General features: G+C 35.2%; 1 protein-coding gene across 1 annotated transcript in view; it reads right to left on the bottom strand.

The window, feature by feature from the left end:
- cdk19 (cyclin dependent kinase 19) overlaps positions 1–19,624 on the bottom strand; it is a 92,270-nt gene extending 72,646 nt beyond the window's left edge. Inside the window, exons 1-4 of the mRNA XM_059499190.1 lie at positions 19,347–19,624; positions 13,292–13,367; positions 4,750–4,860; positions 2,011–2,151 (exon numbers count right to left, since the gene is read on the bottom strand). Of these exons, the coding sequence (XP_059355173.1) occupies positions 2,011–2,151; positions 4,750–4,860; positions 13,292–13,367; positions 19,347–19,474 (456 nt within the window). The 5' untranslated portion in view covers positions 19,475–19,624. The remainder of the gene's footprint in view (positions 1–2,010; positions 2,152–4,749; positions 4,861–13,291; positions 13,368–19,346) is intronic.
- Positions 19,625–19,742: the final 118 nt, after the last annotated feature.

Genomic DNA, 19,742 nt, shown 5'->3' with positions numbered 1-19,742 from the left:
ATTTTTTTGTAAATTTATTATTATATTTTTTTCAGTTTAATTGATTTTTAATTGATTGTATTTATTTTATTTAAATGTATATTTAAGTTTACATTTATGTTCCAACCAACTTGAAAAATTCCGCTTGATAAATGCTCTAAAACTTTTATTTAAATGATTGACTTATCATATATATTACCTGTTTTATATATTTAATACTTGGTCAGTTTATTGATTTGTTTGGTTAACTTTGGATATATTTTTTATTTTAATACCGTGCAGTGCACAAAATTAAGATTCGAGAGATGGTTCAAGTCAGTGCTCAATAATTGATGATAAGTTTAGAAATGTTGTGCATCCACTTATTATTAGTGTGACATTTTAGCATGCAAACGAAGGGGAAAACTTCAAGATATCGGCCCTAAAAATCAGTAGCACATATCGGCTGACCCTGACCTCTAAACATCGGCATCGGCTATAGAAAAACCCATATCGGTCGATCTCTAGTGCCTATCCCATACCTTTGCCACTCTAGCCAGACTCATCATGCCTAATTGTTTTCACTTGTTGCTCATTTCAGTCACTCTTTGCAAAGACTTACATGTGTCACAGCTGCAGTTCTAAGCCTTTTATCCTCGTTCTCTCATGTCTTGTTTTCCCGGTTCTTGATATTCTGCCTGTTTATCTGGATTAATCTATTTGCCTCAGCCCTGAACTCTGTCATTTTTTGGTTTGTTTTTTGTGTTTGACCTTATGCCTGTTTTGACAATCAGAATGCATGCATCGTGGTATTCTCTTGAATAGTGGCAGAGACTGACATGGAAGAGAAGAAATTATTGAATAAAGTCATTAATTTAGTTTTCTTTGTGCACAAAAAACAAAAAAATTACATTTTCGTAGCTTCATGAAATTAAAGTTGAACCACTGATGTCACCTGGATTATTTTAACAATGTCCTTTCTACATTTCTTACTACATTGCCTTCAATGTGGTAATTTCCTTGCTGTCTATGCAGGGTCATGTTATTGATCGACACACCAGAGATTGAGGTGATTACATCACAGTGCAAAAAAAATCTGTGTGTGACACTTTCCACTGGATTCAATCCATATCAGTCCCAGTCTGTGTGCTGATGCTTTTGACAAATGTTAACACCAGCTGTACATTGCACAAATATTTTAGTTTAGTTAAGATAAGACTGGAGAATCCAGTGATGGATCGGGTTTGTAAACACAACTGAGTTACCAGAAAAACACCAGAACAAATCTTCTTACTTTGACTGTCAAATAGTTCCTTGCATAAACTATTTGCATACATTGTTGGAATGTGTAGCCAATGTTTTAAATTTAGACAACCTCTCTCCCCCAAAACATGCATTAATAATTATTTCTTTATTTTTGCCTTTTGTTTTATAATTTCATTGCTGAAAAAGGGATTTAAATGCTGCCCAGAGGACGAGAAGCTGAGACACTCTCCACAGAAAAGTAACATTTCTTTTTATCTTTACTGTATGTCTCCATCAAAGAAAAAGACTGACTGCTCTCTGGTTGCAGTTGCACTTTACTCTCACACTTAATAATCCACCACAATAATGTAACATGTTACTTTTAAAAGTAATGTTCACACAGAACAAGATGATATTGAAGTGTAGGTACCCTTTTCACAGACTGATGACAACTGTCATACAGTAAACTGTGCCATAACAGTAAATCTAGCAAATTTCACTAACATTAAAAAAAAAGTGCATTTAAGTGATTAAGTGACAAAAAGTAAGTTAACACTTCTGCTAAGGCAGTGACTTTCTCTAGTCTTATTTACATCATTGATTCTCTTTTGGAAAATAAGATATAAGTTATATTCTGAGGACAGTGGAAACAGTTCTTCCAAAATACAAAAGCATTGAATATCCTGCTGTTCCTGTTACATAACATTTATAATTCATGTAACCAAGGCTTAAGTGAATGTAAACAAACGGGACAAAAACACACACAAAACAACAATGGCTTCATATCAGGCTTGTGTTTGTACTCACCAGATCTCTGTGCAGGACCCAGTTGGCATGGAGGTAATGGATGCCGTCTAAGATTTGGTAAAGCAGAGACTTCACCATCCCCCTCGGTAGCTGCATGGGTTTCTTGTTGGCCTTTGATGCTCTATGAAATTTTATGATGTGCTACAACATATTAAAGTTGTGTGAGAGTTGTGTGTTTAAATTAGCTGTTATATGATCATAATAAATCTTTTCCCTCTAGTTGTTTTGCTGCTAAGGTCATGCACGACCAAATTAAGATCAGGAACATTCCATCTCTGCTGATCACTTTGCACATTTTTTCACTGATGAGGCGGCAACAATCAATTTTCACAAACAATATTAATCAATTAGAGGACCCCTGCAGATCCTGTATGTCAAGGTCAATAAGGGCCAGATTTACTAGACAGGGCAAATTAGTGTGAGAACGCAATCACATAAAAGCACAGATGGGAGTGGAAAGTTCTGCATTGATTTACTGACAATGTGTGAAACAGAGCAAACCGTAGTAAATCATGTTGCACCAAAGAGGGTTTGCACTGGTGATGCTGTTAATAAATCTTGAAATACTAGATACACTGTAAAACCCGACAAGTTAACTTAACTCAAACCATTTCAGTAAACCGATTGCCTTGACTGTAAAACCCGACAAGTAAACTTAACTCAAACAGTTTGAGTAAACAGATATCCTTAAGTTATGTTAACTCAAACCATTTGAGGAAACCGATTGCCTTAAACCGTTTAAGTTGAAAAAACTAACAGTTATGAGTACTCTGAACTTAATTCAGTTGAGTTCACTGAAAGAAGATGTACATTGCAATTAAGTGATTAAGTGATTAATTGAGTGATAATTGTGAATTAGTGATGAACAGCTGCTGTTAACAAACAGAATCACTGAAGAAAAGAGAAACACAAGAACTACTACAACTGACTTCAGACACAGCCTTAGATGAAATCAACTGAAATAAAATACATGAAATCACTCAAGATCTGATTAAACAACCCCACAAACAGCATCACCAGCTCCACTTATTAATAACCAGACTGACTTTATTTCTGTCAGACGTCTACAGAAGATCTTATTGAGAATGAACTAAGGTTTAGATGTTGATTTATTGTTTCATTTGAAGTAACCATGTTAGAGATCAGTGTTTGCTTTAGTTGGGCTCTTGACCCTTGACTTCTATCTTTGTGTTTTCTCTGGCTGTTATAACCGTGTGTTTCTAAAACACATTTGTTGTAACTCAAAAGCCCAGAAGAAATATCATCAGGTGTTAACCTGTATCTAGGTGTAGGTTGTTATACTTTATATTGGTGATGATAATTATTCATTATTATTCACAATTATTGATCCGTACGGAGTGTAATCTCTGATGAAATAGATGTTATGTAATTAGTAGAAGTGGTTCTAGTAAAAATGACACTAAGAGCCAGTGGTTCTGTGATAATCAGTTAATATAAAAATGACTTCATTAACATCTTGTACACATACATTTTTCTTCTACGCCAGTAATTGGTCAAACACAGACATTAATAATCAGAATATGAACCTCTACGATGGTGACGAAAAAAACATGCTGCAATGCATGCTGGGTACTATTGTATTACAAAACTCATCCATGGCTCCCAGCATGCTCTGCAGCATTTTTTTTTTATGGTCACCATTGTTGAGGTTCATATTCTGATTATTGATGTCTGTGTGTGACTAATTGACACCATAGAAGTCCAGACTGTTTGGAAAGTCTTTGTATTATCTGATTATCACAGAACCACTGTCTCTTAGCATCCATTTACTATAATCAATCAAATTACACAACACCTATTTCATCGGAGATTAGACTCAGTACAGTTCAATAATTGATGATTATCATCACCAATATAAAGTATAACAACCTACACCTAGATACAGGTTAACACCTGATGATATTTCTTCTGGGCTTCTGAGTTACAACAAATGTGTTTTAGAAACACACGGTTATAACAGCCAGAGAAAAGACTAAGACAGAAGTCAAGGGTCAAGAGCCCAACTAAAGCAAACACTGATCTCTAACATGGTTACTTCAAATGAAACAATAAATCAACATCTAAACCTTAGTTCATTCTCAATAAGATCTTCTGTAGACGTCTGACAGAAATAAAGTCAGTCTGGTTATTAATAAGTGGAGCTGGTGATGCTGTTTGTGGGGTTGTTTAATCAGATCTTGAGAGATTTCATGTATTTTATTTCAGTTGATTTCATCTAAGGCTGTGTCTGAAGTCAGTTGTAGTAGTTCTTGTGTTTCTCTTTTCTTCAGTGATTCTGTTTGTTAACAGCAGCTGTTCATCACTAATTCTCAATCAGCACTTAGTTAATCACTTAATTACTTGAATGCAAAGTTTCAAAACTTACATGGTTTAAATCAAGGCAATCTGTTTACTCAAACGGTTTGAGTTAAGTTAACTTGTCGGGTTTTACAGTGTATCAGAAAATATCAGTCTCTTAAAATATTAGATAATTTGACCTTTTTACATGTGCAATGTTTGTTCTGGTAGTGAAATGTGATGCACCTCACCAAAAACAGATTATGCATGAACATATAAAAATTTAAATTTGACAATTGTATATATATATATAAAAAATAATGATACATTCAAAAACCGCTGGCCCATTCACACTGAACATGATTTTGCTTTAAGAAATAAAAACTATATTGCAATAGAAAAAGAGTAAAATGATAATAACTTGATTGCATGTGTACTCACCCACAGGTCATGCTCTGCATAGTCAAAGAGGAGCCAGACTTTGCGGTCACTGTGAGAGAGAAATACTTTCTGCAGGGCGATGACATTTGGATGTTTTAACTCTCTCAGCAACTGCAGAAAAACAGAGAGACATATTCTTCTGTTCATTTCCCAATTGTCTTTAATACACATACATGTAAAGGCATTTAAACTTGAAACTTTCTATCACAAACTTTGACCCTGTTTACACCTGGTGTTAACTTCCATCTCGAGCAATCCCATCACAATTGGATAGCGCTAATAAATACACGAACAAATGATGTTCAGCATCCTGAAAGGTGGTCCAAACTTATCTCCGTTCTGCATAAATATACTTATGTGGCCAAGTGTAAGTGAAACCCGCACACTCATCCAGTCTAATCAATCAAAATGTATGTAGCATGCAATCGAAAAGGCATGTGACCACAACATTTGCAGTGTTAACACTAAGGGCACAAACATCCCAGTATTTAGACTTCTTCAGAATCCCTCCCATTTTAAAATTTCCTTAATCGAACATTAATTAATATCCCCATTCATTTGTAAGAAAAGCAAAAACAAATGTACCTTTGACAGTATTCTGCCTGTCTTTTTTGACCTTGTAAATACACCAAGAGTTGACAGTGCTTGACTTGGGGTTGTGCTTAGGACTTGACTAGTTAACCCATTAAAACACGTCATAAGAAAATGTTTTGTCTAAGGATCTTCTCTCTGCTAGTGCTGGTCTGATCACAGAGAGCATTTATAAATGAAAATAAAGGAGGTTTCACTTGTTACTACTGTATATGCAACGGCTCACACTCACAAATCCCTTTGACAAAAATGTAACCTTTCATTGAAGTAAAACGAAAGTTGAGGGAAAATTTCATTATGAAATAAAGGTTCTCTCCGGTACAAATTGGCCCCCTTTTATTAATTACTTTTTACAACCTCTATTTCCCTAGATAACAGCTCTGAGTTTTCTCCTATAGTTCCTGATGAGTTTGGAGAACGCTGAAAATATAATAACAAACAACAACATGCAATTCAATATTTAGGTTAAAAAAGGTCCTAATAAAGAAACCAAAGTGCAAATAACAATTCCCAACTGATATTAGCCATCCTCAACACCTTTTACCCAGCTCTGGAACAGTATGAATACTGTTTTTCCTTTTCAGCAAAGTAAGAGAGGTCAGATATTCAGATATGTTTGATGGTAACAACACAAGTCCAGGCAGGTAGTCAGACAGTGCGTGACATGCATATCAACAATACACTACTCAAAGAATCGCTTTCATTTACACAATTCAAACACTTTTCAATGGACAAAATGTCTGCAAGCAGCGAAACAATAATGCTCAGTGCCGTGACTCATAATGTGGCCTTCTGAGACCTCTACACCCATGGCATTTCAAGCTCAACAACAATGTTGTTATGCAGGTGTTTTCAATCTCAGGAAAAACCTGCAGCAATTGTGCTGCTACTGAATCAGCTCTATGTTAAGATACTTTGATAAACCTGGCATGCAGAGCTGTAGTAAAGTGCATAAACAAGTTCTCGGTATAGTTGTGTTGGAGGCTCAGACCTGGCACATTGTTTTGGAGAGTAACAATCACAATGAAGGACAGAACCAAGCCACATCTCAATACCAGAATATTAAAGACTTGACAGTGGTTTCTTATTTTTTACTTAGGCCAGAAATTAACTACCCATAACATCCCACAGCTCCTAAACACCTAAGCCAGTGGTTCCCAACCTTTTTCAACTCGCGGCCCACACATCCAAACATATATGTTTGCGCGGCCCACTGCAAAAAAAAATAAATAATAATAACTGACCCCGCTATTGTACGGTTAATAACTTAGTACTCAGAAGCTAGATTGTTAACTGTATTTATTGAATGAACTAGGGCTGTGCGATATGGGGAAAAAACATCGCGATTTCTTTGATCAATTTTGATATTTCAATTTTAATCACAATTTTGACGCACACATATATGCTTTACAGTCATAAATGCATTCAGGATGAATTTGAAACATATTTCCAAAAGAAAACCAATTAGAGATTTATCAAAAAGTTGTAACGTCTCTAGAACAGACATAAGTCAAAATAATCACTAAAGGTGTAACAACATTTATAGACTTATGGCAAAAAAATAAATAAAATATAAATATATACAGTTATGTGTGCGGTGCAGAAGCAGCAGAGAGAGTGCATTATTGTAACGCGAAAGCACATTAAAATAATGCACAAGAGCGAATCTCTCCGCTCGCACGCAGATTTCCTTTTGCTCTGTCACAAAACCAGACGAGATTGCTCAGATACACGCTGCTCTCACTCGGAGAGAGTGTGCGCACTTAAAACGTTTCTCATCACACTTAAACTGCGTCCTGTGCACTCACAACTCTCTCTATGCTCATGTGCTAGATATTAATTTTCGCACGTTTTTATTTAAAGCCTTTTACCTCGTGCAGTGTGAACGCTCTGATCCGTTAACATGGGCTCGGAAAAAAGGCGCATCGCAGACAGTGTGTGAACCTGGAGTTAGGCATATGCCCAGTCTGTTCTGTTCTCGCAGTAGGCGCTGCATTCTGATTGGATCAGATAGCATAATGCGGGAGGTCAGAGCCGCGGAAAATCTTGCTATAAAGCGATTTAGAAATCGCGCAGGCTCAAATCGTTATTTTATGACGATTTCTATTAATCGCACAGCCCTAGAATGAACTGGCAATGAACATAAAATAACTCGGACTGGCACCGCTCAGCAAAACGGGAAAACCAGATCCAGGCAGAGCTCGGCAGCGGGTAGACAGTCAGCGGAGCAAGCAGTCAGGGAACATGTTGACAGCATTTATGCACGTTTGCATTTGTTGTTCTGTAGCATAGGCCTATGCAGCAAAAATATCTAAGATAAATTGGCGGTTTATTCTTAAACCAATCAGCAAGCTCCAATAGTGGAAGCATAGTTACAGTTTAATATTTATTTTTTGTTATTTAATTATATATATGAAATATATTATTATTTATTTTATTAGTAATTGGCGGCCCACCTACAATAGCCGCAGCCCACAGGTTGAAAACCACTGACCTAAGCAATGTGGTCGCATTTCATTCAGAAAATGTAAAAAACGTTATTTCAGTCTGTTGCAGCAGTACTGAACTATCAAACTTTAATACGTTTATTCTCAAATGGATTTTCAGTCTGCATTGAACATTTACCCAGGGCTCTGAACCGGCTCAAGGAACGAGAACGAAAACGAAAACCGGAAACAAAAAAAACTTTGACAGGATCAGAACCAGAAACAGAAACGAAATCAAAATTTATAATTATGAACAGAATCGAACATTTGAAATGGCCATTATGGAGAAAACAGAAAAACTATTAAAAAAAAGTTACACTGCTTGGATTGATCTTATCATAGCCTAAACTTTAGAGGATTTGTTCTGGAGAGAAACTAATAACTGTTTTTATAATGTTTGTAAACATTCTGCTTTAAACTACAGGCATTTTAGCCTTCATTATTTTGGAAAGTAATAGAGCTAATAAAATGAGATGTGAGTTAAGGTTTTTTTTTCACTCTCAAAACGCAATCTTATACAAGTGTTGTTTTTTTTTTGTTCGTTTTTTTGTTTTTTTTTTTTTACAATCCAGCAAACATTTTTAAATATCTTAAAAATACTTTAATGTCTTTAAAGTGTTGATAGATATATCGCCTACATTTGGCCAAAATCTAGAAAAGATGCTGCTTTATTGGCTGTGACTAACCGCTGCGGGCTAACGATAGATCTGTATTTTTTCCTTTGCTTTTTGAGTAAAGAAAATGCTGTACTTTATTATAATTATCTTATTATTGTTGTTATTATTAGGCAAATTATAGGCAAAGAATATTGTTAATAACCGGTATTTCTTCCACCCAAACCAGTTTCGGAAAGGTAATAATGTCAGAGGAACTCAGGAACAGAAACGTTAAAATATCGATTCTACCCGGAGTGAACAGATTGAACCTTTTTTTTTTTCGTTTTCAAGCCCTGCATTTAACTAATAATCATAATTAAAAATAATAAACGTTGCAAGAAAAATGCTAATAAATACTTGAGATTGAATTTAAAATGTAAATTACATTTTACATTGTAATGTACACAGAGATCCCAAACAAATGTGTGCTTTATAGGCACATAGTAAAATAGGGAGAACTAATGCACAGGTATATTGTTAAGAAGAAGAAAAGCCTGTAGCTTTAAGATTTGCCCTCACTGGAATTAAAAGGACAGGTGGTTAAGCAAAGGAAATGTTGACATTTAATGAAAAAAAAGTATGTATATATATATATATATATATATATATATAGCAGTGCAAAAGAACGTGGGTTTGATTCCCAGGAACAAACATACTGGTAAAAAATAAAATAAAAAAAAGGTATAGCTGAATGCACTCTGGATAAAAAGCATCAGATAAATGCAGTGCATTAATATTTAAAATCTTGTCATGCGAAGAAGTGACATTGCAGTCACTATTAAAAGTGTAAATCTTTGAAGACAATGAACAGATCTTTATTCTAGAACATTCGATACATTACTGTAACAGAGATAAACATCCAGTATCTTGAATGTTTCATTCTTCAAATTTTCAGGTAATCAAAAGCTCTTGCAAATAGAGAATCAATCATACAGATTTTTAGCTGTGTTTGTCTTTGGTCTGTGGCTCTTCAACAGGAAGCCACTGAACCTGTTTCGTGATCAGTCTGTTCAAATATAGCCACACCTTAAAAGGCGTGTGATCAGTGATTCAGTCTTTTCAGAACAAACTGATTAGGACCAAGAGAAAGACAAGCAGTAGTGCTGACGTACATCGCATTTGAAAGTGAAAGATGCCACCCACATTTCAGAGAGCAGCTCAGAGGTAAGAGAAAATATCAAGCCCTGTCCATGAATTCACAGAGCACCGAATCCCATCCTTTAATCCACAACAGTCTCTTTGCAAATTAAGCTGCATTACATTGTGACAAATCCACACTTAAATGAATGCTTTTTACTCTTGATTAGGTCTTCTGTTTAGCAATAGTAGTGTTTACAACAAAACTGTTACATAATCTCCACTCAGTTTCCTCAATGTATCATTATGCCCATAAAAAGCAGCATCAACTATGATTTAAGACCCAGTAAATTAGCATAATACCAGAAAAATTGCAATATTTTAAATTTGAGAAAATCAAGCAAAAGTGTCCATGAGATTACAATGTTTAATTCAGCAGGAGGCATGAGTTGGCAGCTTTATGGACCGTTTGAGTGGTTTAGAGAACATCTGTGTTGGGATCGGTCTTGTTCTGTCTGTATCAGTTTCACTCATTTTGCACATTTAATAACTAATATATTATTCTTAGGCCTGGTTTCACAGACGGATCTTAGACTAAGCCAGGATTAGGCCATAGTTTAATAAGGACAGTTAAGTAATTTGTATTAACATTAAAAAAATAAAAAAAACATAGCTAGTGGTGTGCATCTTGAGACAAAACAAAGGCACTGATATATTTTAACATCAGTCAGTGCAAATTTCTTTCAATTGAAACAGCTCAGAATTACATTTTAGTCTGGGACTAGGCTTAAGACTTGCCTGTGAAACCAGGGGTTAGAGTTTTGTCAGTTAGTCAGATTAAATCTAATCACAATTCAAAGAAAACACTTCTTGATTGATGCATCTGAATCAACAGGATCTCAGCGTCTCCCTGCCAAACTCCTTATTGTTCCCGTAAGAGCGGCTGCAGCCATTTCTATATTTAATGTGTCGGATTCAAGTCTCATCCGCTTCCAGCTATTTTCAGCTGAACAAAAAAGCTTGTTTTGCTGCTTTGCAAACTGGTGTGTTTTTTAATGTATTATCTTAATTATGAACACACTGGTTTGTAGTGCAAATAGTTTTAGCATTTACTACTCTTTGTTATTATTCCTGTTCTTTCACTACAGCGGATAATGAACTGGAAGTCTTGCACATTCACAGAAAATGGCTTACTTCCGCATTGAAAAACAAGAATATGAAAACAGCTGATGCCCTGGATGACCTAATGTAGATTATGTAAAATATGTGGGAATGTATTCATACCACGTACCTGGATACTCAGAGAACATATTTCATTCACACTCAAGAAGTCAGTTCTTCATTTAAGTCTCTGTACTCGGACCTAAGGTATTTTTCCAGTTACACCAGACTAGTTGGTTCTGTTGTCACATCATACGTAGAATCCTTCACTACCACTGCTCATACTACACTCCTGTATCTAGTTCTGTGATCATAGTATCATAGTACATCTCAACCAAGCCCTAGGCAATGTATGCATTTTTATCGTAGATCAAATTCATTGCATTCCACTGAGAACCAAGTTCAGGATTTTACTGCATCAAGTTAATTCTTACAAACCAACAGAATGGTTGAGTCACCCGCCACATTCAAAAAACACCTCTTCGAAGAATTCACTGTTACAAGTCTTTAACAAGCATTTCAGTCATTTTTTGGTACGAAGACATAGGCAAAGAAGATACATTGAAACAAGTATTTTTAAACTTTTTGTACATGTACAGAAAGAAATGATAAAAAGTTTAGTTTTACACAAAGTTAACACAAAACTATGACAGTTTATCATGAATTCAGTCATGCAGGCCTCACACTTTCAAATAGAAAGAAAATATGTTCGGGAAAACATGACAACACAGTTTTAATTTTGTGCTAGTCATATGATAATAAATGCACTTTTGTCATGTGACTGTGGGAGAGTATAGCTGATTTGTGTGACCCAAGGAACGTCTTTAAAGGCTACTGCAGAAATTAGAAACAACGTTTTCCATTATTATGCTTACAGCTGTGGTCAAGATTTTTGGCACCCTTAGTAAATCTGCATTGTTAATCCTTTTGAAATTTTATTTAATTAATAAATAAATAAATAAATAAAAAAATCACAGAAACCTAACCTTTCATTGAATTAAAACAACTGAAAATAGGAGGAAATCTCATTATTAAATTATATATATATATATATATAATTTATATATATATATATATATATATATATAGTCTATTTGTAACAAGGAGTCGGAGGCGTTCGGATCCATATGCAGCATTTATTAAACAGAATGGTCACACAGGCAGAGATCACGAATGGCGTCAGGTGTGTCAGGGATAACCAGAATCGTAACCAGAAACAAGCAGGGATCGGGACAGGCAGCGGAGAATCCGAGTCGGAATAAACAGTACAAAGGTCAAAACACAGGAATAATAAACACAGGGAAAACGCTCGGAAATGTCAGACTGGCTAAACAAGACTTTGCAGTGAGTGAGAGTGAGTGTGCTGCTTTTATGTGTGTGTGTAAATGAGGTGCAGGTGTGGCAAGGAAATTGGCTGATGAATGAGGTGCAGGTGTGGCAGGGTGATTGTGAGGCAGTGACTCATGGGTAATGTAGTTCGGGTGTGGTGCAACAGTTTGAGAGGTGCTAGTGTCCAAGTGACAACTGGTGGTGAATGGGTGGAATGGTCCTGACTGGAGTGCCCTCTACTGAAGCTCATGGGCACTCCATCTAATGATCTTGACACTATTACACACTGGCCACAATTAATGTTACACTTTTATTCAATAGTTTTTGTAAGGCAAAAGGGAATTTTCATGTTCGTGTTCACCCTGGTGTGATAAACATTGTAAATATGAATGGGAATATACTTCAGATATATTTTAATATAATTTATTATAATTTCTAGGGGTATCAAAAATTGTGGCCAATCTGATTTAGACAAAAACATTTACTTAATAATGTGATTTTTTACCCCCACTTTCACTTGTCTTAATTGTTGAAAGGTTAGATTTATTTCATTTTTATGAAAGATCAAAAAGGAAGGATAAACAGTACAGATTTATTATCACAGGCTTCTTTGTTCATTTTTTACCAATGTGCCAAAAATTTTGACACAAGATTGTGTGTGCATCAGTTTAAAGGGAAACTCAACTACTATCTGCCAAAGTCAACTTAATCGAACTCTACTTCATCTCTACATTGCTTTTCACCACACAGAGTGCAAATAAGATTTAACAGCCATGGGTCAAATCTGGATTTTTGAAGTGGGGGAGTCCAAAGATCATGAGTTTAATCAAATGCCCTTGACAAAACTAAATACGACCCTCTTAACCTTAAAGGAAGATTCCAGGCTATTTTTGCAAGTACCAAGTAAAAGTGAAAGGCTTTAGTTGATCTTAGTTACACACAGAGCGGTGGGTAAAGTATTCTATCATTCTAATGTCAAGATAACACACACAAATATATAGTAGCCATTTAAGAATTATATTTTTGAAACAGTGTTAAAGTTGCATTCATTTATTGGCAGTTATAGTTCACAGCTCAGCTGCAAACTGTTCATCTGAGCTGCAAACTTTCTGAATTCCTCTGTTAATAAATTACTGTATACATATTTTTTAGTTTATAAAAACTGATTGTTGATAATAAAAAAAAAATGAAAAAAAAGATAAAAGTAGTTTAGAAAAAAATAGTTGCTTTTAAGTAACTCACGGCGATTTCCCTGCAGGCAGACATGGAGATACCAGTGCCTTCTATCTGTTTCAGTGCATACTCCTTCTCATCCTTCCTGTAGAAACACAAACACAACATTACTGAAGGGGAGGAAAAACATCCACGCACATACAGTAAATACACCATTACAATATTACATAACCGATAACTATTTACATGAAAAACTCTAATAAACAACTATCTATTGTATTTCAGTAAATTATATTTAAGACATGAATAAGAATATATTAATTATTTATTTTTTAAATGATAAGGTAATGAAAGTATTAACCATTAAGTATTAATTTACACAATGTTCTTTAATTTTTGCTAATATCAAAAATTTATTTTACTAACAATAATATTGAATTACAATAAATGATGGTGCCTTGATATTGATATTACAGAATTAAATAATAACCAAGCTATGCGAAATTTACAAACAATGTGATGTGAAAAGTTATTTACTTACTGCAGTAAAAAAATATACAAATAAAATAAAATCACAACTAATCTCAATACACTTTTCAGAAGTCAGCAAAAGTCAAAGAAAATTTATTAATTTAGAAAACACACACGCATACATTTTGCCTTTCAAAATGTCAAACTAATCAATATCACTTTTTTTCTCTAAACACTTTTAAATAGGCTTTATCTCATGAAAAATGTTACACTTCTCAAAACTGTATGGCCACATACGAAGATCATTAGAAATTGAAATATATTGGTATTCTCAGCTCTTTGAGCAGTGAAGCAGGTTTCTCTATCAGTGAACTAATTTCTATCTTGTAATACTGATGTCTGAAGCAATATTTGTTAATATTTCTCCTCTACTCGTGGCTATTTATTTATTTTAGGGATGTCACTTTTGTGAAAAAATATTTTTCGATTTTTAAGACATAGGCCTAAGTGTTCATTGAATCGATTGTAAAAATGTGCTGGAAACGCACAAGTCAGCTATATTTCTTATTTATTGGTATGAAGTTTCGTGCAGAATAACAAACAGCAACAGGAGTGCAGCATTCTCGAAAAAATATATGTGCAGAGGGGACGGCTGCCATAAAAAACGAAAAACATCACTGCAGGCTTCAACCCGGCTGCATTTATGTTTAGGAAATTCAAAAATCTCCAAAATTATTTTAAATAATGATTCAATCCCTTTCAAACAACTGTTCAAAAATGAAACTTTAAATGGACTCTAAAATGAACAGGCCATGTGTGTTTTGTGACAGTATCTGGGTTCAGAGCAGAGTGTTTTTTATTCACTATATGTCCAGCTTTTGAGAAGACCGCACTGATGTCCCAGGGACACTCAGGTACAGCTGCTCAAGGTGGGGGTATTACTGCCAATTTTCCATCACAAAATCCGGTCGCTGTCAGCTTGCAATGGTCCTTTTCATAACTCAGAATCTCCTGTAGATGCGCGAATGAGGCGAATTCGCGTCTACCGCGCCGCGAGACCTCCAGACGCACGTTAACACGTCTTTACATTGACTTAACATTGAAATCATTCGCGCCAGACACAGAGAGGTCGCTTTCGACGTCACCTGGGTCTTATAGGCGCGTAAAATTGCTGGTATTTTCTCTCTAGCTTTCGCAACGCCTACTGCACTTTCGAAATTCTTTATTTTCTTTTTCTGCTTCTTTGTGAGTTTTGTTACATCTATATTATTTAATTGTTTAATTATTTTAAAATGGATAGTGTACATATTTGGTTAAAATCGATTCCCTATTTTAATTTTAAAACTATTTTTGGTTGGTCCGATCGATTGTGCAATCGATTTTTAAACTAAAAGTGACAGCCCTAATTTATTTATTGCTAATCAGGCAACTAGAATTAACTAAATATTAAATATCCATTTTCTCCAAAATAACAATGATTTTAAACCAACTGAAAAAAAGATCATTTCATTAGATGTACAAAGCCCACCTCAAGTTGACACAGGTGTAGTACATTACATTAAGGAAAGATAGGTTTTACACTGTTAAAAATAAGTGTAATTTTAACTGTAAAAATTTTTAAAAGAATTACGAAAAAAACTGTAAATAGGTTAACAGTAACTGTAAAAGGTTTAACCACACATTTCATGTAATTTTACAGTAAAATGCTGTTAATCTTCATGTTAATCTTAACGAGGTAACAAATGCTTGTTATTTAACTACCTCTTTAATCAGTTTAAATAAAGAACTGCTCTCTGAACTGTTTGTCACTTTAATTAGACTGAATAAGCTCTTTAGCACTTTATCTGCACTGTTTTTAATTTTTTTTAGTTGTATTTTATATTTAATCTGTATTTATCTGTGTTTTCATGCTCTACTTTTAGTGTTATCTGTATGCACCGGGCTCAGAGAGTAACGCTGTTTCAATTCTCTGTATGTATCTGCTGTACATGTGGAAGAATTGACAATAAAGCAGACTTTGACTTAATTGTACAGTTTTTATAAGGAAAAAAAATGACAAATCAATGTATAATTTAGTTTACAGTCAAAAACTGTAAACGGATATTCCCAGAATTCCCTGCATGACACTCCACGTTTGAAAGTATTTTGTTTAAATAATCATGTTTTTAATCGTTTTTGTTATTGGTTATGTACATTTGGGCTTTATGTGACATCTATAGTTTAATAGAAGTTTATTGCATTAAGTATCATGTGTGTTGATGGGGTTTTGTGTTAGCGTTAATGACCTGCTATATATTAGTACATGCGTCTGCTTGAGGCAAAGCTACTTGTGATAAACTGTGATTCTTCATCTGGCTTTCTCTTTCACCATCTGCATTATTGTGATGGTTTCAGTATGTTAAAGGAACAAAACAGAATTTAACAGCGGTGTGCGTTGTTGAACTTACTGGTTTACATTGAAATTTTCTTGTTTGTAAATTACAGTTTTATACAGTTTTTTTGGCCGTAAATGTGTTTACAGTTTTCCTGATTATTCTGGCAACCACAGAATGTTTCAATTTGCCATAATTTCCAAAACAATATCTATACTTTTATCATTTTAAAAATAAACACAGTGAAACACTTCAAATGCAAAGCATTCTTGGGTTAACGTTCTAAAAAATAAACAACATGGAATTATTCAGATGCAGTGGTTCTGGATTGTTTCTAAATTATAATAATACATTATTATAATATCACCAGTTGTTGTCTGCCCATCGGGTGAGACAAAGCAAATGGTATTGTGTCAGACTTTATTCTGGCATTACACTGTTTACCCATCTGTTTACACATCCTTCTAATAGAAATATGCATTTGGCAACCTATCATCAAACATCTTTCTAGAAAACAAACCAACAAAAAAAGTTTCAAGAGATAAAAGCTTTAAAAAGAAGTTAAAGCAACATGTTAAAGTGTTTGTTACCAAATGCATTACGTTAATAATTAGAAGTATACGTTTTTTTTCACAAAATTGTACCAATACAATATAAACTCAAGGTGTGGTGGTCACATTTACTCTTGTTTTGAGACTTTTCACAGATTAATTAACAAAGAATCCAAACAATCTGGAATTTGAGTTGAGGGCAACATATTTCCTGAAGCAGATCTCACAACGGTTTCACACTGTTCACCTCGCTGACCAACTGAAAACTGCTTGCTCTGATTGTGATGTTAGTGTGAATTGTGATTCATACATCACAGCACTACTGACAACAGACTAATAGACAGTTCTCGAATAACACCTTTATATAAAATGTTCACCATCAAATAAATGCTGATGCAACACTGTGCATTTTGTACAATCAAGCGCACCTCATTCAACAGCTCATTACCTACAGCTGGTGTATGCTTTCACTCCTGCAGGACTAACCACTGGCCTAATCAAGCCTAACTAACTCAAATCTGTTATACTCTTCTGTATCATCTTATTATTTTCCTCCTGCAGTTCAGATATTGTAATTTAGACAACTTACACATGACCAATTGGAGCAATATCTGAACTGCAGGAGGAAAATAATAAGATGATACAGAAGAGTATAACAGAACAAAGCAGAACAAATAGATAAATCACACACATACATCACCAGCATAACTTTCATCTGTTCCTCGTGTTATGATCACAAGGATTACTTCAAAAGAGTGAGCCATTTCTAAACCGCATAATATAATGTCAAAGGTCCTCTAAAGCGGTTAAACCCCAAAATGTAAAGAGATAGACCTGCTAATGTTTAAGTGTTTCTGTAATGTTGAAGAGGCTACATGAATGAGGTCTATAGTGTATGTTGCTCCACTCAATGTGCAATAACGGAGCTTAAATCAGTGCAGTGAAATGTAACTCTTTACTTGTTCACTGCATTTACATGAAAACGCAGCGAGAACCTCTTTTAAATGTACCCCATAATTCAACATTAAAAAATACAGACCGGAATGTACACATATCTGAGCTGATGTAGCCTAGCTTAAAACAAACAAACAAAAACCTTGTGAAGTGAAAATCTGGGCAGTCATGGTGTCAAATAAGTGTCATACAGAAAACCCCTGCCTCAGAAATGCTCCTTTTAACCATATTCCTGGTCAGCTAACAAGCAATGAAGATAAATTGATTTATTACATTTACATGTATTCATTTAGCAGACGCTTTTATCTAAAGCGACTTTAATACAAATGAGGACAATTGAAGCAATCAAAAAACAACAAAAGAGCAATGATATATAGGTGCTATAACAAGTCTCAGTTATTATATTAAGATTCTTCCATCAGTGGTTATACATGCTTTTGAAATAAAAAATGCAACTAGAAAAAAAAAACTTGAAAATTATAGGAAGATAAAAGTTTTGACCTTCTTCAACTTACTGAAACAATCTGCAGATTAAACAGCAGCTCTGGTTGCCCACACAATCAAAAGACATGCAATATAGACGTGCATACATATGAGTGCTTCTGAAATGCCAAGTGCCTAGTCTTGAATGTATAAGATGAACTACTAGTCGAGGGAAGTCAACTTAAACTTCCTGATGTGAACCAGCATTCAATGTAAGCAAAGGCAGATAACTGTGATCATGTTCTTGGTTGATGGAGATCTGAAATACTGCTGCATTCACTTAAACACTAAAGAAAATTGTCATCAAGTTGTTTCAGACCTGTATAAGCTTCTTTCTTCCACGAAAGAAGAATACTTTGAAGAATGTGAGTAACCAAACAGCTGATTGTTTTTGCTGATTCCACTGTACTTTTTTCCTTACTACTGGAAATCAATATTGACCATTAACGGTCCAGTTATGCACACTGATCAAAACATTTTCTTTTGTTCATATAGGGTGCTGCCTCAGTGACAGCTTGCATGCCTTTTTTGAGAGTGTGATTAACAAATAATCAATATTAGCTATTCTGATGAAACACAACTCTTTATATTACTTCTGAATGAGTGATGTGTAGCTAAGTATGGTGACCCACACTCAAAAAGTGTGCACCCATCCAAGTGCACACACACACACACACAGCAGAGAAGAGACTCAAACCCGTGACCTTTGGGTTACAAACGCGACACTGACCATTAGGCCACGACTGCCCTGCCCCTGATGTGATTGCTGTAATAGGATTGATTCAATATCCTATTACATAACAATTCTGTGATAGTCTATGAATATTAAGCTGTGCACCACGAAATCCTTTCCCATGAGGCTTGCAGATGAAGTAGAGCAACTGAAGCATGCAATGACCTCACAGTCACTACAGTATTTATGTCAGTGGTTATTGGGTCTGTGGAACCTGCTCATAAATGCATAAATGAACACATTAACTCCTGTACAACTGAATATATGAAGACACACACTGCTTGAACACATAAGCATATGAACTCCTCTACAAGTGAGCATGCTGTGTAAACTCCAGCACACATGAACACATGAACAGGTAAACACGTGAACAGGTAAACACACATCACGCTGGTTTGGGGGTGGACCGTTTGAAGTGCGTCCACGAAAACAAAAACAATAACACAGAGCTGAGATAACGGCACGATTCAACTGATGCATTTGAACATCCTACACACGCGCACACACACACACACACATTAGAGTGAGTGAAACGCGTCCATCAATCGCGTGTGTCTTACCCGTCTTTACGCTTCGCTTTATAAACATGCCCGTATGTGCCGCGACCCACTTTACAACCTTCATATTCAAACAGATCTTCCACTCTTTCCCTCTCGGCGGCGAGCTTCGTTTTGAAGTCGTGGTCCATTTTAACCCATAAATATTTCTTAATTTACAATAAAATAAAATATGAATTATTACATGCATTAATTAAATGATCCGATCGTTTTATTACCCCACCATTTCCTTGTTTGGGATTTTGGTCGGCTCCGCTTAATGGTCACGTGTTCGATGACGTATTTTATTGTGGCGGATTGGCTTATGGGACATGTGGTGTGCTTCGATCAACCCAACGGCTTGATTTAACGACGGTAGAACGTTTGGGAACTACAACGCGAATCGGGACGTTCGACGTC

The sequence above is a fragment of the Carassius carassius genome, chromosome 18 (assembly GCF_963082965.1).
Source record: "Carassius carassius chromosome 18, fCarCar2.1, whole genome shotgun sequence".
In the NCBI taxonomy this organism is placed as follows: domain Eukaryota; kingdom Metazoa; phylum Chordata; class Actinopteri; order Cypriniformes; family Cyprinidae; genus Carassius; species Carassius carassius.
Note: the sequence above shows the minus strand (reverse complement) of the source record. Positions and strands in the feature narration are given on the sequence as shown.